This window comes from Ochotona princeps, chromosome 16 (genome assembly GCF_030435755.1).
Source record: "Ochotona princeps isolate mOchPri1 chromosome 16, mOchPri1.hap1, whole genome shotgun sequence".
NCBI classification, from domain to species: domain Eukaryota; kingdom Metazoa; phylum Chordata; class Mammalia; order Lagomorpha; family Ochotonidae; genus Ochotona; species Ochotona princeps.
The window spans coordinates 50,627,998-50,654,541 of NC_080847.1; the positions used below are offsets into that span (position 1 = coordinate 50,627,998).

At 53.7% G+C, this 26,544-nt stretch overlaps 1 protein-coding gene across 1 annotated transcript; it reads right to left on the minus strand.

The window, feature by feature from the left end:
- Window positions 1-777: 777 nt before the first annotated feature.
- On the minus strand, window positions 778-17,270 carry LOC101530662 (cytochrome P450 2B4). Its single transcript, XM_058674234.1, has 9 exons — window positions 17,100-17,270; window positions 9,358-9,520; window positions 9,079-9,228; window positions 7,707-7,867; window positions 6,543-6,719; window positions 5,661-5,802; window positions 4,304-4,491; window positions 4,038-4,179; window positions 778-1,067 (listed from the first exon to the last, which is right to left on the minus strand). Exons 1-9 carry the CDS (start codon window positions 17,268-17,270, stop codon window positions 886-888), a joined length of 1,476 nt encoding a protein of 491 aa, XP_058530217.1. The 3' UTR covers window positions 778-885.
- Between the last annotated feature and the right edge of the window lie 9,274 nt (window positions 17,271-26,544).

The window sequence follows — 26,544 nt, forward strand, 5'->3', positions numbered from 1 at the left end:
AGGGCCCGCGGCACACTGTGTGGGCTGCATCTAAATTTAACGACGAGTGAAAACAATGGCTGTGGCCGCCTCCAGGCTGTTTCCCCTCCACTCACAAGCAGTGTGCTCCCAGAGCCCTGGCAGCATTGCCTGACCTGTCACTACCTGTCACTCCACTGGAATATGAGCATAATCATTGCACCTGCCGCAGGGAGCTGGTGTGTGTGTGTGTGTGTGTGTGTGTGTGTGTGTGTGTGTAGGGCTCATGGGAGGTGCCATATGCTGGAGGCCCCATGTGCAGAGGCTGCAGCACAGACCATTCAGAGGGACTACATTTGTTCTTTTATTTTTATTTTTATTGGAAAAGAAAGTTACAAAGAGAAGAGACACACAGAGAGATCTTTCGTCTGCTGGTTCACTCCCCAAATGGCTATGATGGTTGGAGTCGAGGCAATCCACAGATGCTTCCTTTGGGTCTCCCGCAGAGGTGCAGGGAGGGGCCCAAGCACTGGGAACATATTCTGCTACTTTCCCAGGTGCATCAGCAGGGAGCTGGATTAGAAGTGAAACAGCCAGGACTGGAATAGGATAGAGGCTTAGCTGTCCTGTGCAGTGGTTCTAAACAGGGGAGCTGTCTCCTGGCGTGAGCTGTGGCCTTGGAAGTGGAAGTGTAGCGGGGTCCCAAGCCAGGGGGACCCCTGTCTGTGCACACCAAGGTGTCTACACCAGGAAGGTGTCTATACCAGAGTGGAAGATGTGACAATAAGGAAGGACTTTCCTGTGCAGGGAGGGACTCTGACTGGCAGCCGGTTCCAGAAGCAGGAATACAAAGGAACAGTTAGGGACCCTTCTGCACAGGGGTGGGGGGCATGATTGGCATCAGTGGCCCCTTTTCTCCCAGCCTGCTTAGCGGGCCAGGAAGCGGATCTTGTATGTTGGAGGTATTCTGCCCACGCCACTCTCCTGGGGCGTGAGGTCGATGTCCTCAGGGGCCACGGAGCCGGCCACGGAGAAGTTCTGCAGGATGGTGGTGAAGAAGAGGAACAACTCGGTACGGGCGATGCCTTCGCCAAGACAGATGCGCTTGCCTGTGGACACAGAGGGTCACTGGGGTGGGCGTGGCCGGGTGGGTCTCCAAAGCCTCACTCACCTGTGTCTGCAGTAATGGGTCTACGTGGGGCTTGACCTTTAACCTGTAAGTCAGGGTCAGGGTGGGCTTCTGGACTCTCTGAGACCAGATGGAAACATTTAGGTGCAGGTGCTAGGTTCACCTCTCGGGTAGGAGTTTTTGGGTAGATATCCAGAAGGTTCAGTGGCCTCCAGGGTGGAAGGCTCCACTTCCGGGTGTGTGTGTGTGTGTGTGTGCGCGCATCTTGTCTCTGGGAGCATGTGGGTGTATGTCTCTGGGTCTCCGTGTCCGTGTCTTTCTCTGCCTCATCTTCTGGTCTCAGCCCAGGACCCACAGCCTTCAAGAAACTTGAACACACCCAACCCAAGTCATCCGTCACATTGAGGATGGGGCTTGCGTATGAGCCTCTCTACTTACCTTGGGGTCTCTTCACAGCCAGGGCCAGGGTGGGTCAACTTCCCTGCACTCCTGTGCAACCCCTCTCAAGTGATTGGAAGACTGTCCCCCACTCCCCTCTGTGGGGGGAAGTAGCACAACAGGGAAGGGTTCATGTCCTTTTGGCCCAGCCGGAGGAGCTGTGCCCTGTTCCTCAACAGGTTTTGTGACCCAGATTTGTCCAGATTGGCCTGGAGCCTGATCTCTCCCTCATCAGGCACACTCCCCGTTGTCCCTGGGGCGGTCTGGTGGGACGCCCTGTGTTATTTTCTGCCCTGGCGGGGTTGGGGGGAGTCAGCCTCTGGTCCTGCCTCCTCATCCCCCACACTCTTCCGCTTTGAGCTCCCTGTTTGTATCGGATATTCATTTTATTTTCATCTCCCCCTGAAGACACGTCGTCTCTCGCTCAGTCTGTTTCTCCCTTCTTACTTGCATCATTCTGTTCCATCTTAAGATTTCACTCCCTCCACTTCCTCCCTGCCTCCTCCTTATCCCACTCCTACTCTCTTGGGGTCTCTCCTGGGTCCCCTGTCTCTTGCCCCCATTCTCTGTCCCCACGTGTCTCTCTTTGTCTTGCTCTATTCCATACTCGCATGGTCTCTCTGTGGCTTACCTGTATGTCCCTCTCCGGATTTGGGGTGGGGCCGTGGAGGGGAGGCATTGACCCTCCTCCCACTGCCTCCCACCTTCTCTTTCTGGCTTTCTAACTGTGAACTGAGAGTGCAGCCCGCTGTCTTGGGTGGCGCCTGGGGAATCACCACCACCCAAGTCACCGATTGAGACGCAAAGACTGAGGACCTGTTCCAGGTCCTTTCCTCTCTCCCAGCATTTAAGGAACGTGAGCACTGGAACAGTCCGTGAGTGGATCCCCGTTGCATCTGGCCTACAGCTGCCATTGAACCTAGGAAGACGTAAGCTAATATACCATGTCCAACGATGACCCAACGTGAGTCTCTTCTCACGAGTCACCAGATCTTGGTCAGTCAGAGCAGCTGAGCTTCTGCCCATGACAAGCTGCAGATTCCTCCGTGTGTCTAACCAAGCTGACTGTGTCGTCATTTCCTCTTCCTGCCTGTAAACGTTGCCCGCCCACTTTGCTGGGTGGAGCTCCTTGCCCCTGTCTGCTGCCTGACCATGCTTGACCACTGCCATTGCTCAAGCAAACTCGGGTAAACCTCATTTGTTTCATGTGTTTCTCTCAACAGGCCAAGGACCAAGGGATGAGATCAGGGACATCAGCCCGGTGTGATGGTTCAATGACTGAATCCTCATTTGGCAAGTACCAGCATCCCATATGGGCACTGGTTCATGACCCAGCTGCTCCACTTCCCATCCAGCTCCTTCCTGTGGCCTGGGAAAGCAGTAAAGGATGGACCAAAGCCTTTGAGCCTTGCATCCATGTGGGAGACCCAAAAGAAGTTCTTGGCTCCGGACTTGGGATCAGCTCAGCTCCGGCCACTGTGACCACTTGGGGAGTGAGCCAGTGGATGGAAGATCTTTCTCTCTCTTTGTCTCTCCTACTCTCTGAATCTGATCTATCTTCCCAACAAAAAATAAATAGATCTTTTAAAAAGAGAACAGGGATGGGCAGTGCAGGCAGGGCCTTCCCCAGCTCCCTGGTGTATAAGGGCAAGTCCCAGCGCCTTCTGCAGCCTGCCAGGCTATGTCCACCTCAGCCCCTTCTGGCACCTACCGCCCAGGCTCACCAGGCCTCTTACAGCTTCTCGTGGGTCCCAGCTGCCTCTGCACTTCCCAGTCTTTGCTTGCTGGGAAGTGGCCCCAAGTGGCTGCTCAGTGATTACATGTGGGGGTCAGCTTTCACTCACCAGCCTGCCCAGGATGGGGCAGTGGGGGGTCGGAATTTCCCTTTCTGTGTTCCCCAAACCCTCCCACCAGCACATACTATGATTAATATGATCATTAAGTTGCCTTTCATGATTATGACAATGCCCCCAGGGCCACCCAGCACGTGGCAGCCGTTGTGGGCACTCAGCAGTCACTCGATCAGATCTGTGCCTCTGTCACAGCACTGGACACTTCTGTGCCTCCCATGCCTTGGGTGAGGCAGCCTGTGGGGTCCCCCAGGAGAGCTGTGAGCACAGACGAGGGACCTGCAGAGTTTCTCCTTGAAGAAAATGAATTCGCTGAGGTAGCCTGAGGGTCAAATCTTTGCCCAAGGTCCTTCTGACCCAGAGGTGGCTTGGAGACATAATCCTACTTCTCAAGTCTCCCTACGAGGGCTGTCATGAAAACAAAATGGTTCTTGAAAAGTGTTTAATGAGGTGAGGGTGCCCCACAACCCAGTCTGATGGTCGCATGTTGAATCTATGTTTTGGGTTATCACAGGGTACCCCGAAACCGGTCCCCTTCACATTGTTTTTAAGTCAAGGGCGGGGAAGGTGGACAGGTTCCTGCGGGTGGATGGGATCATGCAGGGAACGCAGCTGGAAGAGAAGGCTGGGATTCCTGACTCTGGCATCTGGGCGCCACTTACCTGTGGAGAATGGCATGAAGGCCTCATTCTTCTTCAGCCCCCCATTGGCATCCAGGAAGTGGTTAGGGTTGAAGGTGTGTGGTGTTTCAAAGTAACGCGGGTCATGGAGAGCCGAGCTTAGGATGGGGTACACTTCCGTGTTCTGTGGGATGTCATATGAGAATAAGGTTCCTTGCCCACCACCCCCAACACACATCCCCTCCCCACCAAAAAAAACCCTCAAGGTGGCCCTACTGAGAGATCCACAAGAAGCTGGGTGACCTCACCTTGGGAATGATGTAGCCTCGGAACTGAGTGTCTTGGGTGACCACGTGGGGCACCCCGATGGGGATGAGGTCTGAAAACCTCTGCATCTCATGGATGACCGCGTCCGTGTAAGGCATCTTGGCTCGGTCGTCCAGGGTCGGGGCGCGGTGTGAGCCGATCACCTGGTCAATCTCCTTCTGGACTCTCTCTGGGCAGAGAATGGGGACCCGTGAGTCAGGCCAAAGGTTTCATGCCTGGGCCCCTCAGGGTCATCAGCCTGCCAGGAGGGAAGGAAACAGCAAACAGCGGGAATTCTCAGCCTTTGAAATCTACTGGGTGATGTAGGTTCTCTCCTCACAGGCACAACACACATACACGCACACAGATGCACAGCTGCGCACACATGGCACACAAGTGCACAGATTTACAGGCACAGGTACACACTTACACACAGGTGCTCCACATACAGACGCTCATGCAGGTACACAGGAGTACACACACAGGTGCAGACACAAGCATACAGAGATGTGCCCACAAATACACACAGATGCACACTCCCCCAAGTCTTTCACGGAATTTCAGATTCAGAACTCCTTCTCTAAGGTGAGGGAAAAAAATGATTGAATATATGTTGTGTATGTCTACACAAGATAGGCAGTTTGCCAGAATTTCAGGTGATTAGCAAAGGAATCTATGACCACATTAATCCACAAACAGCCAGATTACACATAAACCCATCAATGATGACCAACCCAATTAATTGATTGGTGACTGAAGCAACAGTCAGTGAATTTCTGGCTGTTCACGTGTCAATCAATAGCAGAGGGGCCCATTGCAAAATAAGGCAGTGAGCCCAATTAGTGTACCAGGTGAACGGAACCAAGACAAGAATACGAGCATTAATAAATCATGCACTTACAAGTGCATCGGACTATAAGAAAAGAGTGGGAGGAATAAAAAAGGAATAAACGGGTGAATTATTGCCTTGTAAGTGAAGGAAGGGTGGATGGATGAAGAATGAAGTGACACACAGGCTGGGACAGGACTAAAATCAAAGCCCCCTTGGCAGAAGGATGCATGCATGAGCAAGCACTGAACAAATGACAGATTGCTCCTGCACCAACTTGTAGATCAAAGAAAGCAAATACAGAAATGAGAGCGTGTGTCCCATAGAGAGGGACAGTGAGTCCAGAGGCGGATGGACAGGTGACGGGTAAGCGGAGGGTGAGTGAATCGGAAAACAAAGGGACCGGTCTTCCATGCCTCCATACACAGGACTGGCTTAGTAGGGGCTGTTCCCAAGCTCATAGCGCCCCAGGAATAGAAGGTTGGCATGATCTCTCTGCCCGGCGCAGGACCCTCCTGTCCATGGCCCACCTCTGACATGCGGGTATTTCAGCATGAGCAGGAAGCCGTAGCGGAGGGTGGTGCTGCTGGTCTCAGTGCCGGCGAAGAACAGCGAGAGCACGGTGATGATGAGGTTCTTATGGTGGAACTCGCTGCTGGGGTTGGACTTCTCCTGTGTCCCCAGGGGACAGGCAGGGGGAGGAACAGTGAGCAGGAGCCCTGGCCACGCTTCACCCCTACTCCGTGCTCTCCATTCTACCTCTGGATCTCACTCTATCTGATCCACTGCCATTCCCCATCCTCCACTTGGCCACTCCTGCCTCTCTCTCTCTCTCTCTCTCTCTCTCTCTCTCTCTCTCTCTCCTAATTAACTTATTTATCACAGAGAGAGAGAGAGCCTCCCTCTGCTGGTTCACTCTCTAAATGGCTGCTACAGCCGGAGTCTCTCAGGGAACCAAGTCTTTGGACAACCTTCTGCTGCCTTCTCAGGTACAATAGCAGGGAGCTGGGTTAGAAGTGGAGCAGCCGGGACTTGAACCCCTGTTCTTTGAGATACCAGCCTCCCAGACGGCAGCTTCGCCCACTATGCCACAGTGCCAGCCCCCTCTCTCCGCTATGGCTCTGCTTTTAGTTCTCCACCTTTGGACATGGTCCCTCTCCTTCCTTCCACAGCTACATGGGCCCCTGCCACTTCATCCTTCTCTCTTGCCTGGCGCTTCTTCCCAGCATCCCCCCCCCCTTCCTTTCTCCCCCTTTCATATCATCATCCTTTTCTTCCAGCTTCTCTTTCCCCTCTTTTCCTAACCTCCGTCCCCAGCCTCCATCCTCCCCTCACCCTCTCCCTGCTATTCTTTCCCAGCTCCATCTTGCCCTCCTGCCCCTCCATGCCCTCGGCCTTCTCCCAGGCCCCACTTTGTCCATGCGGAGCAGGTATGTGTCGATGAAGTCCCGGGGGTTGCTGGGGTCCAGGGTCTTGCGGTGCTCCTCCACGCTGTGGCCAATGAAAGTGTTGATTTCCTGCAGGTTTTTGTAGATTTGCCTGTGTGCGCCGGGAAAGTGTTTTAGGACGCTGGAGCAGAGCTCGAACATCTGCAGGAAGAGAAGGTGGGGAGGAATACTCCTGAGGCTGAGCCTGCTGGGGGCTGGGCTGCAGGAGGAGCGGCCCTCCCCGGCACCAGCACCTCCTTAGGGACTCTCTCTTCCCTCCTCCTCTCTCCCTCTCTCTGTCTCTCTGGTTTTCTCTCTCTCTCCCCCCTCCGATTCTGTCTCCCTCTCTCTCTCTCTCTCTCCTTCTCCCCAGTATCTCCCCTTCCTATCTCACGCTCATTGCTCTGTGTCTCTCCCTGTCTCTCTCCCACCTTTCCCTGCTCCTGTCCTGGTCTCTGCCTGTTCCCACAGCTCCCTCCCCTCCCTGCTGGGATGCTCACCCAACAGGAGCCCTGTCCACTGCTCTTTGTCACTTGAGAACCTAGTTCGATCATTTTGTCTCATGTCTCATCCCATATGTGCCCTGGTTCATGTCCTGGCTGTTCCACTTCCCATCCAGCTCCCATCTGTGGCCTGGGAAAGCAGTAGAAAATAGCTCAAAGCCTTGGGCTCTGCACCCGCGTGAGAGGCCCACGTTCCATAGTGGAGTCAGCCACTGGACCGAACACCTACCCCTTTTTGAAAAATGCAGCTTTAGAGTCGGGGCAACTTTTCTTTTTTAAAAAAAAAAAAGGAAAAAGAGAAAAGGGGGACAATGTGGAGGAACATGGTCCTTATTTTTCTGTATTCCTGAGTTTTTTCGGGTGAGATGTTTCATTAAACATAGAAAGGTGGGAATCTGCCCCGAGAGTGGGGAGCTTGGGGGGCCAAACCACATACTCTCTCTTTCCATCTTTCCCTTCCCTTCACTCTCTCCCCTCAAACCCTCACTTTCGGAGTCTCTGACTCTGTCCCTGAACCCCGTGTGTCTCTTCTGCCCTCTTTCCTGAGTCCTCAAAGCCGATCCTTCTCCGCCCCTCCATTGACCTGCCGATGTCCACCAACCCCCAACCCCTCCTTCCATCCATCCATGCCTCCCCCTGCCCAGACCTGGCTGGAGAAAGAGCTGATGAGGGAGAAGCTCTTGTAGAACATGTCCAGCAGCCTCAGGAACACAGGGTCCTTATAGTCAAAGCGTTTCCCAAAGACGATGGAGCAGATGATGTTGGCCGTGACAAGGTGGAAGAGCAAGGTGGTGTCCAGGAGGGATCCTAGGAGGAGGTAGCGGCAGATGGCAGGACATGGAGTCACGGATTTGGGGAATGCTTGGCTGCAGCCCTGCCTCCCTGTGTGACTGTCCCCAGTGTTCAGTCACGATGGACAAGGAATGGCCATCTGTAGGGGGTACCTTGCCACAGCAAGGGGAGGAAGAAAGCACAAGTGTATGGTCTTGTAGCTTCCCCTTTTGCTAACTGGGCAGACCGGGTTGCTAAGTAAACATACAGTTATGGCCTCTGCAGTGAGTCCGTCCCCACTGCCACTGCTAGTCATGAGCACCTGCCCCCAAAGGCCAGCAGCAGGTGCACAGCGGGTGCCCCATCAACTATTCATGCAGTTGAGACCTTGGAGCCCTCCTGGTGTCTCGTCTCTTCCCCCACCTCTGGGGCTCTCTGCTTTTCCGGGGATACAGCTGCATCTGTGAGTGGATGCCTGGGCACACCCTGGCTATGCCATCCCTGGCCCTGGCTGCAGACAGCATGGGCTGTGAGGGTGAGCCTGGGGCACCCCAGCTAGCAGGTCAGGTGGCAAGAGCCTTGCAATTGCAGACATGTGTGTACCACATGGGGCTACCCAGGCTCAACGCCCAGACCTGGCTCCCGACTCTGGCTTCTACGGGTTCAGACCCTGGGAGGCAGCCGTAATGACTCAAGTCGTTGGTTTCCTGTCCCCAACGTGGGAGACCTGGGCTGTGTTTCTGACTTAAAGCTTTGTCTCACCTTGGCCGTTGCTGGCATTTGAGTCTCTCTGACACTTTGAATGTCTCCCTTTCCCCTGCATTTTGAGTTTCTCACTCCCCCTCTCTTTCCCATCACTCCCAGCCTCTCTGGAACTCTTGAGTGACTTGGATTAAGAAGAAACCAAAGCCCACCACCTCCGGGAGAGGAAGGTGCAGGCACGGTCACTCCTATGTCCTGTGATGGAGATCCGAAAAACATCCACTGGCGTTTCTCTGGACCACGCCCGCCCTCTGCTGGCTGCTGAACACAGAGCGCCCCACCCGGTCCCCGGCTCCCAAGGCCTTCCCGGTCTCCACCTTCCTCGCTGTGCGTCCTGGTGTCGCCCTGAGCTGCTTTTCCGCAGTGGCGCGCTGAGCACAGTGTGGAGTGGTTCTGGGGCCCCACGCCTCGCGTCCCCCCTCGGTCCCTGTCTCCGACTCCTGACTGTCCCTGTTTGTCCGGGCTCTCGTGCACAGAGTGCTCACCCTGGGACTTGCGCAGCTCCTCCACCAGGCACTGAGCCTCCTCTTGTATCCGCTCCTCCACGCTGCGCTTGCCCATGCCGAAGTCCCGCATGGTGGCCAGAGAGAATCTCCGCAGGACGCGCCAGCGTTCCCCGTTGGCAAAGATCACTCCTGTGGGGAGGGGTGGCGCGCGGGGCGGTTGGAAGGACACTTGGGGCCCCAGGGTTGGGCACCCCTGCCCCACTCCTCCCCGCCTTGCCTTCCCAGCAGGCACCTAGCGGGCGGTTCTCAGGTTCTTACCGTAGCCCTGGAAAACCGGGTCGATGACAGCGATCTTGCCCCTGCCAGAGAAGGTCTCTGCCTGATCCACGAGGGCTTCCCGGATGGCCTCGGTCCCACACAGCACGACCACGGGTTTGGGCCCCAGGTACACCGTGAACACGTCCCCATATTTCTCTCGGAACTGCCAAGCACAGCCACACGCAGGGTCATTGCTGCACCGCGGGGGTGGGGGCGGTCCATCAGCCAGCCCCTCCAGCTCCCCAGTTCCCAGGGCCCAGCACTAAAAGGGTTAACCCGTGCCCCAGCCAGAATCCCCTTTGCTCGGGTGTACCCCCTAGCCAGTACAGATGGGAGTCTGGCCACAGATCTCCAGCGTCACAACCAGAGTCCCCCTAAAAGCCCAACTTAAAATCTGCCTTTAGGGGGCAGGGGGTGGGGGAGAGCAGTGTTGTGACAGAGTAGATAAGCTACTGCTTGCAACACCAGCACCCACAGGAGTCCCAGCTTCTCTCCTTGCAATCCAGTTTCCTGCGAATGAGCCTGAGAAAGCAGCAGAGGATGGTAAGAGAATTTTGATTCCTGGATGTGGTCTGGCCCAGACTTGGTCATTGCAGCCATTTGGGGAACGAACTAGCAGATGGACAATCTCTTGCTCGCTCTCACTCTCTGCCTTTCAAATAAATGTAACCTTAACAAAAAATGATTCACAGATCGAGGCCAATGCATGACTCAAAAAAGGCTAACCCCACCTTCAAGCACCGGCATCCCACATGGGTGCTGGTTCACATTCCAGTTGCTCCACTTTCCATCCTGCTTGTGGCCTGGGAAAGCAGTCAAGGATGGCCCAAAGCCTTGGGATCCTGCACCCGCATGGGGGACCCAGAACAAGCTCCTGGCTCCTGGCTTTGGATCAGCTCACCAGTTGTTGAGGATATTTGGAGAGTAAACCAAGTGATGGAAAATCTTTCCCTCTCTGTCTCTCCTCTCTGTAAACTTGCTTTTCAAATAAAAGTACATAAATCTTTCTTTTAAACAGTGTCTCACAGATCATAAAAAGGGTTGTTTGCTTAGCGCTGCCTTGCACTGATTCCTGAAAAGACCCCTGACTCCCTCCCTGCTCCCCTCCTGGTGCTCTCCCGGTGCCTCACCACTGCTCCAAGCCAGAGTAAGTAAACTAGAATCCACTGTGGCTCCCGGCCTGCCTGAAACCCTCCCACGTCCCGCGAGCCCCCGTCCCGGCCCTGTGCTGTGGTCACCCTACTCCTCCCACGTTCATCCGAGAAGATCCCTGAGTTTGTTCCTTCATCAGGCACCATGCAGCCACTCCTGCCCCTCCCTCTGCGCAAAGCAGAGTCCGGACTCATCGGCCCAAGTGGACCCCTCAGCCCAGGGAGCGCTCTGTGTCACACGATTCCACAGTGGCCCTAGCTCTGGTCTGAGTGGCAGCTCTTTGTGCCTTTTGGTGTGTGTGTCCCTCCCAGTGGAATATCTGCAAGCCATGAGACCTTGTGTGCCTTGGGCAAGATGCCCCAGTCATCAGTACCCAGAATGCTCCCTGGCAGCAGGTGCCCCGTTAAATTATTGAACCAGTGAACAAGTGAATGTGTGGATCAAGGTGACTGCCATTTAAGGAACATTCAGAAGCCAGCTGTGTGCAGTATTCCACTTAACGCCCTCTTATTTTCAGCGTCTTGCTCTGTAGAAGAGGTAGCTGAGAATCAGTAAGGGTTGGCCCTTGGGCGGCCTGGAGAGCAGCATTGTGGCTCAGCAACCTACAATGTGCACAGCCCACAGGAGTGCCGGCTCCAGTCCCAGCTGACTTCCTGTCCAGTTCTCTGCTAAAGCGCCTGGGAAACCAGCGGAAGGATGACCCGAGTGCTTGAGCCCCTGCACCTGGATGGGAGACCCAGAAGGAGTTCCAGGCTCCTGGCTCTGTCCTGGCCTGTCTTCTCCCTTTCTAACGCTTTCTAAATCTTGGGGGGTGAGGGGTGGGAATTGGACTCGGAATGTAAGCTTACACCTCTCTGAACACTGCCCCTGAACTCAGCACACCCCCTCTCCCCGCCCCGCCCAGGCCCCCCAAAAGCCAAGGAGGAGCTTCAGAGGGTCAGTGAACCTGAAAACCAAGTGTGCATGCTTGAAAAGGAGGGGCCACTGATTTATGCAAATTCCCAGAGGGTTTAGTGTTGATTTGTTTGTTGTTTTGGTTTTTGTATTTGTTTATTCGAAAGGCAGAATTACACAGAGAGGCAGAGATCTTCTAAGTGCTAGTGCACTCTCCAAATGTCCTCAACAGCCAAGGCTACACCAGGCTGAAGACGGGTTCCTGAAGTTTCATCTAGGTCTCCCACGTGGGCGGCAGGAGCCCAAGTACTTGGGTCATCTGCTGTTGCTTTCCTCAGCACATTAGCAGGGAATTGAAATGAAAAGTGGAAGCAACTGGCACTTGAGCCGGCACCCATATGGGATGCCAGCGGCTTCACAGGCAGAGGTTTAACCCACTACACCACAATGCCATTCCCATATTAAGTGGCTATTTTCTAGAAGGGCGTTGGAGATGAAGAGGGCTCTTTCTGCTGGATCCCAGCCTCCCGTCTCACCAGCTGTGCACTGTGGGCAGGTCCTCTCCCCAGTTCCCCATCTGTTGTGGCCCAGGTCATGCAGCTATGACGGAGTGCCTGAGACTGGCTCATTTCTCCAGAACACTGATTTCTTACACCTCTGACCACTGCAAGTCCAAAGTCAAAGACCTGGTGTCCAGAGAGAGCCCTTCCCTCCTGCTACGTCATCCCCCCTCCCCTTCGCTGAGTCATCCCCCAGCTGAAAATACAAGGTGCTGAGAGGAATCAATTCTCTTATATGACAAATCACAGAGCAGTCATAGCAAGAATCCATTCAGGCATGAAGGATGCTGTGACCTGGGGAGTCCCTGCAGAGCCCCTGCTTGGGGGCAGGCTCAGACCAGACCCTCCTGTTCCAGGTGGGAAAGGTAAGGCAAGGCAAGAAATACTGGTCTCCGGTGGGCTCCAGATCACCCGGGGGGAAATGAAGACTCCTGGCTGTGCCACCTCCGATCCAACTCCCCACTAACACACCTGGGAAGCAAACAGAGGACGGTGTGAGTCCTTGGGCCCTTGCACCCACTGGAAGACCCGGATAGGCTCCTGGCTTTGGCTTGGTCCAGCCCTGGCCATTGCATTCATTTGGGGAATGAATCATCAGATGAAAGGTCTCTCTCTCTAACTCTGCCATTCAAATAGATTAAAATAAAAAAACAAAACACCTGAGGGGTGGGGAGAGGGATTGGGACATGGCCAAGGAATGGCGCCCCATGAGGTCTTTGTGGTTCAGTGCAAGCCCAACTTGTTTGATCATCCCTTGAACCAACTTTGAATGTCCAGGACATGATTTAAGGTCCCCCCTGCCCAGCACAGCCTTCGGTGTTTGTTGAGGGATTCTGGTCTTTCTTCTACCTCTGCAGCCACCCTCTTGGCTCTGTCCCTGAGTCCTGGGCCCAGCTGTACTCAGGACTGTGGGATCCGGAGCTGTCTGCTTCCTTCACAGCTGCTGATGATGGTGCAGAGTGGCCAGACCAGACACGCAGCAGTGGCTGATCCGGCCACACTCAGTGCTGTCCAATCCCAGGTGACCTTGGCTTCTCTCTCTGGGCCAGTGTCACTGCGGGGATAAAGATGATGCAATATCCCCTTGCTCTTTGTGACAAGATGTTTCCTAGCCAACAAGAAGCATGTGTGTCAAACCCTGGCCAACACCCTGTCCTGTTCTCTGCTTGTATACCTTGGATACCCAGTCTTGGAATCTTCCATGGCAAGGGTCCCCAGAGACCAGCCAGCGTCCAACCCTCCCCTATTGACACTGACATCCTGTAAACAGCACTCTGGCAAGTCCCAGCGGCCTCCGACCCAAAAGGACAGCCGCCAAGAACCCTTTGTGATAGTGAAAGGGTATAAGCTTCTGGAACAACACAGCCCCTCTGGAACTCACCCTGGCATTCTGAAAGACCAGCATAACACGTGGCTATGGTACCCCACCCCACCCTCTGCATTCTCCCCCAACCACACAGACCCACTGCCACCCCCAGCCGCAGGGAGCAAGGCCACGCCCAGAAAAGCTACCTCAACTCCGCCCACCCTCCCATCCCTCTGAGCACCCCAAGATTCCCCCAGGCTGCCCAAGTCCCAGCCTGCTGAGGGACTGGGCTGTTGCCACAGGTGCCTTCTGTCCCCGCACCAGCAGGTGGCCATCCTCTGCGAGTCCATTCATCCTTTATGAATTTGATTTGGCTGTGAGTTCATGCCCTGTCTCCCCTCTGTTCTGTGCCTCTTTGCCAATGCTTTGTAAGGCAAAGGCAGGCATGACTCTCGCGGTGAGTTTCACGCATCTCCGAATTTGGGGAGTCCTCCTCGTTGTCGGTAACCAGCTCTTGTGAAAGAGGGGTACAGTAAGGCAGCAAGTCCCGTGTGTGAAGTACTTCCGCCGCCCAGGGAGCCTCTGCTGGGGTGAAAATGCCCCTCAGTGGGAAGCTTGAAGGCCGGCCCTGTGGCATATGGGTAAAGCCGTGTGTCCCATACAGATACTGGTTTGAGTCCCTGCCACTTTTCTTCTGATCCAGCTCCCTGCTCATGCAACTGGGAAAGTGGCGTCAGATGGCCCAAGTGCTGGGGCCCCTGCACCCACATGGGAGACCCAGGAGAAGCTCCTGGCTCCTGGCTTAGGCCTCATATCCAGCCCTGGCCATCGAGGCCATTTGGAAAATGTACCAGCAGATGGAAGATCTTTCTCTGTTTCTCCTTCCTCTCTCTGTACCTCCACCTTCCCAATAAAAGTAAAATGATTTTTACTTTTATTGGAAAGGCAGATTTTACAGAGAGAAGAAACAAAAAGGTCTGCTTCCTGGCTCACTCCCCAAATGGCAGCAACAGCCGGAACTGAGCTGATCTGAAGCCAGGAGCTTCTTCCGGGCCTCGCACACGGGTGCAGGGTCCCAAGGCTTTGGGCCATCCTTGACTGCTTTCCCAGGCCACAGGCAGGGAGCTGATGGGAAGCAGAGCAGCCAGGACACAGACTGTCGTCCATGTGGGATGCTGGCACCTGCAGATGGAAGATTAGCCAGTTGAGTCATTGTGCCAGCCCAAATAAATCTTGTTTTAAAGATAATTTTTAATGCATGTCCTTTGGGTCAGAATTTGTTGATTTGTTATTATCTCACTTGAAAGTTTTGTTATCTTCCGATTTAAATTGCTAGTCAATGCTTAACAGGTTCAACACAGTTAAAGACATAATTCTAAGAATTTATGAGTGTGGCTCCCTCCCTTGCACTCAAACCTACTTGATTTACATCCACGGTCCCAAATGTTGTCCCTCCTGACATCAGATCAACCATGGTCCAACCCAAGCCACTTCCTTGTCTATCGTTGAGACTTCTCAGTTCCATCCACAGAATTCCAACAAACCTGAAGGTGGCATCATTTGAGGGCTGGTTAACAAGTGACCTTGCCCGTCTCAGGGAGGAGGGGCAGGGTTTGGTTAAACACCAAGCCTTGCCTGCCTTGAAGAGGTGTTTTTGACATATGTGTGTATTCATATCCTGACCAGTCATCACACATACATGTAGGAATTCAAAGAGCTCATGGGAAATGGAATCAGAAGATCAACTTATGAGCCCAGCATGACAGCCTCGTGGCTAAATCCCGCCTACACGCCCTGGGATCCCATAGGGGCTCCAGTTCATGTCCCGGCTGCCCCACTTCCCATCCAGCTCCTTGCTTGTGGCCTGGGAAAGCAGTTGAGGACGGCCCAAAGCCTTAGAACCCTGCGCCCGTGTGGGAGACCAGGAAGAATCTCCTGGCTTCAAGATGTCTCAGCATCGGCTGCTGCAGCCACTTAGAGAGTGAATCAGCAGGTGGAAGATCTTTCTGTCCCTCTTTTTTTTTTTTTTTTTGCTGTAAATCTGTCTTTCCAGTAAAAATTAATAAATCTTTTTAAAAAGTCAACTTGTTTTCTTGTGAAAATCTTCCAAATCCATGCATTTAGAACACAGGAATCTGCAAGATATTTATGGAAATGTATTTTACAAAGAATTCTGCATGGATTTCAAATTTCTTGTGCCAAAACAAACTTGTATTTTTAAAGATTTATTTATTTATTTAGTGGAAAGGCAGATTTACAGAGAGGAGAGGTAGAAAGATCTTCCACCTGCTGGTTCACGCCGCAAGTGGCTACAGCAGGTGGAGCTGAGCTGATCTAAAACCAGGAGGCTAGGGCTTCCACGACTGCTTTCCCTGGCCACAGGCAGGAGCTGGATGGGAAGGGGAGCAGCCAGGACACAAACCAGCACCCATATAGGACCCTGGCAGTTGTAAGGCGAGGATTTAGCCACTAGATTACTGTGCCAGGCCCAACAAACTTGCCTGTTAAAGTTCTTTTCCATGAACGTTTCAAGTTCAAAGCAGTATTGACAGGCACACCCTCTACAGAGAAGCATTTCCTTCGGTAAACAACAATGGTGATAGTAAATAAATCACTGATCAAGGACTAGTGGCGTAGCAAGTAAAGTCACCATCAGTGATGCCAGTGTCCTGTCTGGACTCTGGTTCATGTCCCAGCTGTGCTATTTCCAACCCAGCTTCTTGTTCATCACAGTTGGAAAGCTACAGGAGAGGACCCAAGCGCTTGGACCCCTGTTCCCACATGGGAGACTCCGGAGGAATTCTAGGGCTTCAGCTTAGGCCGGGACTGTAACTCAGCCTTTGAGGCAGACAAAATACCATTTCTATGAAAGAAAAAAAAAAAAGGATGACAAGCTTCAGGCATGTGGTGGGTCTGGCAGGGGGAAGAAACAGAAGCTGCAAGTTACCATGTAATTCTCATTTTCCCATTGGACATTGAGTATAGATCAGTAGGTAATCACACACAAGTGCCAAGGGAAATCACACAGAGACCCGAATAACCCCTGTAGGTGTGGCAGCTGCTGTTACAGGGCGTTCTGTTGGGTATTTATTAGTTTAAAATCTTTGCTGGTTTATTCTTGTCTACCTGAACAAGGCAGAGTGCCAAAGAGACACACAGAGAAACTTTCATCTGTTGGTTCTCTTCCCTAAACACCCCCAATAGTCGTTGAGCTCCAGGAGCCTGTAACTCCATCCGGTCTCCCAGGAGAACATGGAGATCCAAGCCTTCCAACACACTTTAGCAGGAAGCTGAATTGGATGCAGAGATGCAGGGACGCAAACCATGCCCCTGACATTGGAGGCAGAGGTCCCAGGCAGCCACTTAACCCACCGCACAACCTGTCAACCTCTGTTCCTGCTCTCCCAGCCCCACTACCATCTTCCTGGCACCAGCTCGAACTGGTCTTTGCTCCCTCTCTCTCTTGCTTCTTGGCAGATGCAAAAATCTGTTTGCTTGTTTGGTATCACCGCCCTTTTTCGTTCTCTTCTGGGCAGGTACCCAAGGATGCCAAAGACAATGACAGAGGGGGAGGGTGAAACTGCACTCCCTGGTGCACGCCCAGATACCTTGCAGGGTCCACATGCGGATCCCGTGGAGTAGGATCAGCCCAGAGTGTCGGACCACCATCCGTCGGCACTGGGTCCTGCCCCTTCCCCTCCAGCCGCCCCCTCTGCACCTGAGATCCCGGAAGCAGGTGTGGCCCCCTCCGGCATGGGACCCTTCCCCTAACACCAGGCACCCAAAGAGGGGCTGGCTCACACTGGGGTCCCCATCCAGGTGTGTCTCACCCGCAGGAAGGAGCTGAGAAGGCCCTTCATGTCCATTTGCAGAAGATTCCCCAAGAAGGGTAGGGGACGCGGTCCAGGGGGGAGGCGGCCACGGGTCTTAGGGTGGCCCCTGATCAAGAGCAGCACGAGACCCGTGAGGACGGCCAGCAGGAGAAGGACACTGAGCTCCATGGTCCCCCACTCTGTCTGTTGTCCCCTGTCCTGGGACCTTTTATAGGGGCCCTGGATCCCCACCCAGTTCACCCAGTTATGCAACCTCATCTGTTCTCCGCCCCCCTTCGCAGCAGGATCCTGAAGGGAGCAGAGGACACACACTTCCTGCTTGGGCAGCCCGGCCAGTGGCTCACTCCCTTGCCCTTGGCTCCTCCCTAGAGACTTTGGCAGGGACTTGGGGTGGCAGCCAGCACCAGCAGGCACATGGGTGTGTGTTGATTTCCGTGGGTGAGCAGGAGGGAGCTCTGCTTGGCTCATGGGTTTTGCCGGCCTGCCTGTGACTGTCGAGTGTGCCTGAGTCGTTTCTACACAGAGAAAGGATTTCCACGTGGGAAGCAGGGGGTGCGGGCCGTGTGGGTGCCTGCTGGAGCTCATGGTGACCCCTCATTTCTGTGGCAGCCCCCAGGACAAGGGACAGAGACACAGGATTGATGAGGCTTGGAGAAGTAGCAGATCAGGTGAGAAACCAAGGGAGATGGATGGAAACGGAGGCAGCAGGTGGCGCAGTGGGTCTTGGATCATAACTCAGGCTGGGTGGCTCCCTCCTACCTCTGGCTGGCATCACTGCAACTCCAGCTGTTGTGGCCATTTGGGGAATGAACCAATAGATAGAAGATATCTCTCTTCTCTCTCTCCTTCTCTCCGTAACTCTGGCTTTCATATAAAATAAATCTTTTTTTTTTTTTCTAAAGAGAGTTTCAAAGACTGACTCATTCATAGTGAATAGTTTATTTGAATGTGAGTTTTGGAGGCTGGAAGTCCATGTGGGTGGTGCTGGCACATGGCAAGGGCCTACCATGCTCTGTCACGGTGTGGTGGCATAGCAAGGCAGGCCAACACAGGAGACAGAGACCAAGGGGGCTGCACTCCCCACGTAGCTACGCCGTGTTGTAACAACAGCCCTCTGTTCGTCACAGCAGAGCTCCGGTAGCCTGACCACCTCCTACCGGTCCCATTGCTTCTTATTTTAGAGAAGAGAGAGTTGCTCATTCTCACTACAAATGCTCACAAGGCTGGCACTGGATGAAGGCTAGAGCCAACCGTCAGGAACACCATATAACAGGTGTCCCAGGCAGGAAGACTGAAGTGGCTGCTGGAGCCCAGCCCTGAGCCCAGACACTGTGGTGTGGGGTGGATGCCTCACCCGCTGGCCTAAGAGCCCACTGCAGTCACCACGCTGGCACAGTCCATCAACATGAGCCTTGGAGAGACAATTTGTTCCAGCTGTGGATTGCTGTGCTGGAAAATCCAGAACTCAAACCCTTATCACACGCCGAACACATCTGTCCCCTGGCAATCATCCACAAGTCTTCACTCATATCAACACTGACTCCCAAGTCCAAAGTCCCATCTGAATCAGATCCTAGCAAAATTCCAGATGTGATTCATCCCAAGGCAAACTCCCTCCAACTTGGAGCCCGTAGAATCACAAACAGCGACCTACACCCAGCACCGAGACCCCCTTCCTGTCCAACATCCCACACTCTCACTTTCCCTGCTGCTTTTCCAGGTGCATTAGTGGGCAGCGAGGTCAGAAGTGGAGCAGCCAGGACTTGAACCAGTATGCATATGAGATGCCAGCACCTCTGGTAGAGGCTTAGCCTGATGCACAACAGCACCGGCCCCACATATCTTTCATTAGAGATCTTCCAAAAAAAAAATTCCTGAGGTCCTAACTCCCTGCCATCCACTACAGAGGGAAGAAAAATACCAAAGGGACAATTGTGGGAGAAGCAAGTCGCAAGCTGGCAATGTGCGCACTGTACTGCGCAGTGTGATCCGTCTCGCACCCATCCACGGCGTCCAGTGCAGGATGCGAACCAGCTGAAGAGCACACGGAAGCACTGAGAGATGAAGAATTGGGTGAACAGGTGCAGCCGCCTGCAGAGGAGGCGGAGCAGGCAGCAGAACCAGCAAGGCGGACCCTACCAACCTTTTCCAGAATTGAAGGACAAACCTGCAGCCTGCATCTCACACTGCAGATTTTATGAGACACTTTTGTGTCAGCATTTGTTCTATCTGGTCCTTGTTTTCTCTCTTACTGTCTACCTTTTCTCTTGCGAGGGGAAGGGGGAGGAGTTTGATGTCTTTGTGCAGTTCTCTTATCCCCAGCTCACTTGCTGTAACTCCCAGCTTGTGCTGTAAAGTTCATACTGCACATCTCTGGCTCGTCACACGCTTTATGACGTCATTGTGCCATCCTCATGGCTGCTTTAATGTTTAATATGCCACAGCCTGTGTTCTAGCAAGGGAGAGTTAAAAAAAAAAAAAAACCTAGCTGCAGGGCCTGGCACAGTAGCCTAGCAGTTAAAATCCTCGCCTTGCATGTGCTGGTTCCCATAGGGGCGCCGGTTCTAATCCCAGTGGCCTCGTTTCCCATCCAGCTCCCTGCTTGTGGCCTGGGAAAGCAGTCAAGCACGGCCCACAGCCTTGGGACCCTGCACCTGCATGGGAGAACCGGAGAGGCTCCTGGCTCTTGGTTTTGGATTGGCACAGCTCCAGCCAATGCAGTCACTTAGGGAGTGAATTATCAGATGGAAGATCTTCCTCTCTGTCTCTTCTCTCTATATATCTGACTTTACAATAAAAACAATGAAATAAATCTTTTGAAAAAGAAACAGAACTAGCTACAGTGTATCTCAACCTCTGCATTGTTGCTCCTCCATCCCCTGCCCAACAGGCTGTAACTTCCCAATACATTGTTACTGTTTTTGGCTTACATAGCCAATCATCCAATCACCCATTGAAAGCATAGAAGAGAGTAAATTCTGACATGTTCACCAAGTCTGTGCACATCACTCTCTTCCGTAGTTTCATCTCATGTCATTTTTCCTTTTCTTCTTTTTAAAGATTTATTTATTTTTATTGGGAAGACAGTTCAGATCTAGGGAGAGGAGAGACAGAGAGAGAGATCTGTCTGCTGGTTCACTCCCCAAGTGGCTGCAATGGCTGGAGCTGAGCAGATCTGAAGCCAGGAGCCACAAACAGGGAGCTGGATGGGAAATGAGGCCACTGGGATTAGAACCGGCGCCCACATGGGATCTCAGTGTGTGCAATGCGAGGACTCTAGCTGCTAGGCTGCCGTGCTTGGTCCCCGTGGTGGATCTTAAAACCCTGTGTAACTGCAAACATTTTTCTTTGCCTTCGGTTTTGGAAAATGCTTGTGATACGTCTAGAATCTTAGGCTGACAGATTTGTTATTTGTTATTTCGCTTTTACTATTTCACTGACTTTTACTATTGTCCTTATTCCTCTTGATGTAATGTGTCCTTTCCCCACCTCTATATGGTTTTTTTTTTTTTTTCAAGATACTGTTATTTGAAACTCAGAGGTACAGGGAGAGATGGGGAGATACAGGGAGAGATCTTCCATCCGTGTTTCACTCCCTTGAGGACCACAATGGCCGGAGCTGGGCAGTCCGAAGCCAGGAGCCAGGAGCTTCTCCCAGGTCTCTCACATGAGTGTGGGGGTCCAAGCACGTGTGTCATCCCCCACTGCTTTCCTAAGTGCGCTAGCAGGGAGCAGGACTGGAAGTGGGGCAGCAGGGACACAAACTGGCACCCCTTTGGGATGCTGGCAGGATAAGCCTTCCCAGCGCTGTGAGATCCCCCGCAGCCTTCCTTTCTTCAGATGTTTTTTCTCTCTTCTTCCTTTTAAGGGTTCCAATTACACACTCACGGGGCCGCTTGACACTGTCACAAGGCTAGCTGGTGCCATGTGTTTTTTCATTCTCTTGTTTCTATTTCACTCTGAAGGGTTTTCACCGCTGTGACTTCAAGCTCACCCATCTTTCCTTCTGTGAGTCTGTCTAGAGTTTCATCTCTCAAAGTTGGATCTGAGCCCTCTTCCTATCGCCTACATCTCTGCTTCCCTCTTTGAAGATGGAATGCAGTTACAAAAGCTGCTGCAAGATCCCAGCCTGCTGTTTCTAACATCTGTATTGGGTTGGGGTTTTGTCCCACCTTATCACATTTTTCTGTTGCCTGATCATTTCTGCTGAACTCCAGACACCATGAAAGCTGTTGGGGCCAGTTCTGCTGTGTAACAGGAAAAGTGTACCATATGGGCACAGGATCTGGCCCCGGCTGCTTGGATAAGCAATGGAGGATGGCCCAAAGAGTTGAGTACCTGCATTCATGTGGGAGACCCAGCAGCTCCTGGCTGCTGGCTTTGGACCGAAGCAGCTCTGGCTGTTGCAGGTGTTTGGAAAGTGAACCAGCAAATGGAAGATCTCTTTCTCTCTCAATTCTGCCTTTCAAATTAAATATATATATTTAAAATTATAGAAGTGAAAGAAAGCTACCTTGGTAAGTACTGGGTCTCCATCTTCCTATAAATATTCCTCAGCTTTATTCTGAGACGCAGACCGGTTAGTTGAGAGACACTTCCACTTTGGAGCCTTGTTTTTGAGACATGTGCAGTGAGCCACTGCCCAGCCAAGTCCGTCCTGAGGCCCAGTGTCCCACGAACTCTGACCTCTCACTGATTTAGAAACAAGTGTTATCTCCAGCAAACAGCTGACTCTGTTTCTTCTAATCCTGTCCCACAGCCCTGTCCCCAGTCATTTGTCCCACACACACCCTGCTACTGCTCAGCTGTGACCTCCAGAGCACCCTCCCAGGGTCTCCATCATGCCTGCCCAGGGCAGCTCCATGCCCGCACCTCCCCCCACCCAAGGCTCCTTGATCCAAGGGGTTCCCCTAGGTTCTTCCTGTCCTGCCACCTGGGCCTCTTTCGCATGCCCCACTTCTTGCGGATCACCTGTTGTAGAAGGTGGGGTGGAGGCTGAGGATGGGGTTCAGTAGCTGAGCCAATCCTGTGGGGGGAGGGGCAAAGCAATGATTTATCGGAGGTGGAAAGTCGAAGCCGTCAGGCCCACACAGCAACACGACCTCCCTTGACCTGGGAGATCAAAGTGTGGCATGCACCTTCCTAACCCTGGAGGCAGCTGGCTGGTGTAGACTTCTCTGACCCCAGAGGCTTGGCTCCTGCTGTGTGGGATGATGTGACATTGAACTTCAGTCCTCATTCCAGCCCCAGGGGAAAACATGAGTGGGTGTAAGGAGTTTTCACTTGCTAATGCTTATGGTCCTCACCCCTGCAAGGAGGTATACTGTGGTTGCCTCCAGTTCCCAGGTGGAGGGCAGCACAGAGAAGCTGAGCTGCTGCCTCAGGTCACACAGCAGGCTGCAGCCCAGAGTCTGCTGTGGTGCCTCTTTGAGATGGGGAGATGTGGAATGAGACACCCCACAAGTAGGGGGTGGTAGCAGTGGGGGACAGCAGGAGGCTGAGCCAGCATGGGAGAGAAGAGACACCCCTCAGGCAGGGGGTGGGTGGCAGGAGTGCCAGTGGGGGACAGCAGAGGGCTGAGTTGGAGTGGGACAGATGAGACACCCCACAGGCAGGGGTGGGTGGCAGGGGTGCCAGTGGGGGACAGCAGGGGGCTGAGTTGGAGTGGGACAGATGAGACACCCCACAGGCAGGGGTGGGTGGCAGGGGTGCCAGTGGGGGACAGCAGGGGGCTGAGCTGGCATGGGAGAACACCCTGGGTAACTGGGAGATCAGAGGTTTCCTGGGGAGGAGGGAGGGCTTCTCAGGGCCTTGGAATGGGTGCCAATGAGTCCTGACTGCCCCACCTATGATCTAGCTCTCTACTCAGGTTCCTGGGAGAGCAGTGGAGGATGGCTTGAGCACTTAGGGCCCTACAGCCACATGGACTGGGATGGGGCAATCCTGGCAGCAGGGAGAGGGGGACACAGGAGAGTCTTCTGTCCACTCCTTCCCCATCTACCACTCTGTCTCCAGCGGCACCTGCTGTGGGCGGGGGGGGGGGGGGGGGGAGGCGGCGGGGCTGGAGTGTGAAAAAAACATTCAGGCAGACCAGTGTGGCTGGCCCCAGATGTGGGAGAGGAGGGAGTATGGGAGCAGATGGAGATGGGACCCAAGCAAGGAGTCTGGTCTGACAGATGTAAGGATCCCCCCACTGCAACCCTGCCTGTTACAGGGTATTGTCTCCTCTCTGGGGTATGAGCTAGCGGAAAGGCCTCCCCTTCGCCCCCCATGCATACGCACCTGTCATTTCTTGCATGCCCCTGCCACCCCGCTCCCTCCAGGCTCTCTGCAGAAGTGGGGTGCCAGGCCTGAGTCCCCACCCACGCTCTTGCCTCCAAGCCATGCATGGAATGTGTGAGTCCAAAGGGTCAGGTGCTTCTGCCCTTTTTGTGCAACTCCCAGTCCTTGGACAAAGTGGATTATGCAAAAGACGCCGGTGCCTCGGGGTGAAGTAGCTGAACCAGTTTGTGCAAGCGGGTGGAGGGTTTTGCTCTCTGCTGCCCTCCAGTGGCACGATGTGTTTATAGCAAAAATCCTTCTTGCAGATCAAGGTTCAGCCCTGCTTATTATTCTTATTATTATTATCATTATTATTAGTTGTAGTAGTAACTGAGAGAGACAGAGGAAGAGAGGGAGTGTGGTGTGCTCTCATCTGCTTGGTCACTTCCCAGATACCTTCAATGACGCAGGGTGGAGCTCCCCCACTAGGGGAGGGGCCCCAATGAGTTGAGCTGTCTGTGTGGCCTCCCAGCTGTGGAGTCCAGGGGCTGGAGTCAGGCCACGGTGTCCCGACGCTCACCTAACTGCGAGGTGAATGATTAATCGTGTCTCTACTGTCTTCAACTTTAACTCACTGTGGTGGTGCAGCTCACTTACCTGAAAAGCTGAGGGTTATGGGCTTCGCAGAGTAGCTAGCTGGCGTCGCAAAGAGGTGGACAACTAGACTTGTACACTTAGCAGAGAACAGAAATGACTGCTATGAGCTGCTTCCTCGGTGCTGGGAAGTTGTCTGGTATGTTGGACACTTCCGAGGTCTCCTAGTCCTCCCCCCCTTTCTGAGGTAGGTGCTGGTATCTCCACTGTGCAGAAGAAGGGACCCGGGCACAGAGGTGCCCAATGATCACATGGGCAAGCTGGGATGGGCCACGGCCTGCACCACCATGCTGTTCTGCCTCTCCAGTGAGGAAGTGGGGACAGCTTAGAACTCTGTACTTACAGAGGCCGGGGTTGAGGCACAGGCGACGGAGTTACCACGTGCAATGCTGGCATAGCCTAGGAGAGCTGGCTCAAGTCCCCGCTCCTCCTCTCCTGATTCTGCTCCCTGGCACTGTGCCCGGGAAGGCAGTGCGGGATGGTTCGAGCGAGCGCTTGGGCCCTTACCACCCACACAGGAGATTCCGGTGGAGCTCCAGGCTCCTGGCTTTGGCAGGGCCCAGCCCGTCATTGCAGCTGTTTGGGGAGTGATGGATAATTTTTTCTCTCTCCCCCTTTCACTGTAACTCCGCCTTCCAAAGAAATAAAATAAATCTTTAAAAGAAACCAACTGAGTTAAGTGAATGCATTTGGACATCTATTCAACACTGCAAGGGCTGTCACCCTAACAAGTTCTGCAGCTTTGGAGTCAGTGTCTTGGGCCCCCCCATCCTCTCTGCCCCGCCTGGGGTGGCAGTACTGATGGGGGGGCGGGCAGATGGTGAGTGAGACTGTGCGGCCGGTTTCCCAGGCGGTGTGTGGGTGCTGCGTGTTTGCTGCGCCTGCAGCCCTAACTCCCTGCTCCTTCTGCAGCTCTCACAAAAAGTTCCAGAACAGAACAGAAGGGGCTGCTCACCTAGGAGTCTGGGGAGTGTCCTGCCAGAATAGACGCAGGGACATGATGGCGTGGCCTCTAGGGACAACTCCTCCAGGCCCACATGAGGAAGGACAGCTTGGAAAACCTTCGATAGCAGGTGGTCGCTCTACCTAACGGCTCTTACCCTGGTTGCCCTGCCCAGGGGAATGACAGAGTCAGGTAAAGACAGGCGGACAGAGATCTCCCACCTGCTGGGCCCCAAATACCACAGCAACAGCTGCGTCCAGTGCGCTGGCCTAGTGGCTGAAGTCCTCGCCTTACACCCTATATGGGCAACTGGTTCTAATCCTGTCTGCTCCACTTCCCTTCCAGCTCTCTGATGTGGCCCGGGAATGCAGTCAAGGATGGCGCAAAGCCTTGGGACTCAGCACCCACGTGGGAAACCCAGAAGAAGCTCTTGGCTCCTGGCTTCAGATTGGCTCAGCTCCAGCCGTTGTGGCCACTTGGAGAGTGACCCACTGGAGGGAAGTTTTCTTCTCTGTCTCTCCTTCTGTCTGTATATCTGACTTTCCAATAAAAATAAATAAATCTTCAAAAAAAAAAAAAATACCCACAGCAGCCAGGGCTGGGACAGACTGAGGCAAGGAGCCAGACTTTCCATCTGGGGTCCTCCTGCAAACGCTGGATGGCAGTGACCCAACTGCTGGGGCCGTCACCTGCAGCCTTCCAGAGCGTGCATTAACAAGAAGCTGCAGCTCAGACGCAGGGCTGGGATCAGAATACAGGCCCTTGAATATGAGCTGTGAGAGTCCCAACACACACGTGCACAGTCCCCGCTCTCCACACACTATGCCAGCCACAGCCCTGGTCCCTACCCACCTTCTGGAAGCCCCTGGCACCGGACATGGGGGGAGAGCAAAGTTACTGAGAAGTCACTTCCTTTTCTTTCTTCTTTCTTATTTCCAGGGTTTGTGGCGATGGACAGAGAGGAGAGAGAGAGAGAGAGAGCTCTTCCATCTACTGGCTCACTCCCAAAATGACTACCAGAGATGGGCCAGGAGCCCGGAATGCCAGCCAGGCTTCTCAAGTGACAGCATAAGCCCTTGGACCATCCTCCGCTGTTTTCCCAGGTGCGTTGGCAGGGAGTCACAGCACCACCCAAGATGTTGCTTTGCTTTATAAAGTAGGCAAAGCGGCTGAGAGCTCTGCATGAGCGCCTTCTGTTTACCCTCCCCAGGAGGCTAGCCCACAGCAACTGTCACAGCTCCCTGCCCTCCGGACTCTGGCTGGGTTTGGCTATTGGGGAACTACAGCTGAAAACTTGGAGAGATGTGGGAGAGACGAGGAAGGACTGGGGTTATGAGCCGACTCGCATCCCCTGAGATGTCCTTCAAAGTCCTAATGCCCCCACCCACCCCCACCACACACACATACACATGCCTGGAGGCTCTGGATAGGATGTAAAGGCCTTTAGCTGGAATAGTGAAGTTTCAGCCAGGCCCTCACACCATCCACATGGTGACCTTTACAAAAACAGACATCAACCAGGGAACGTGTGGCCTGCGAAGTGGAGAGAGAGGAGCCCGGCCCCGCTGACCTCCACACCTAGAA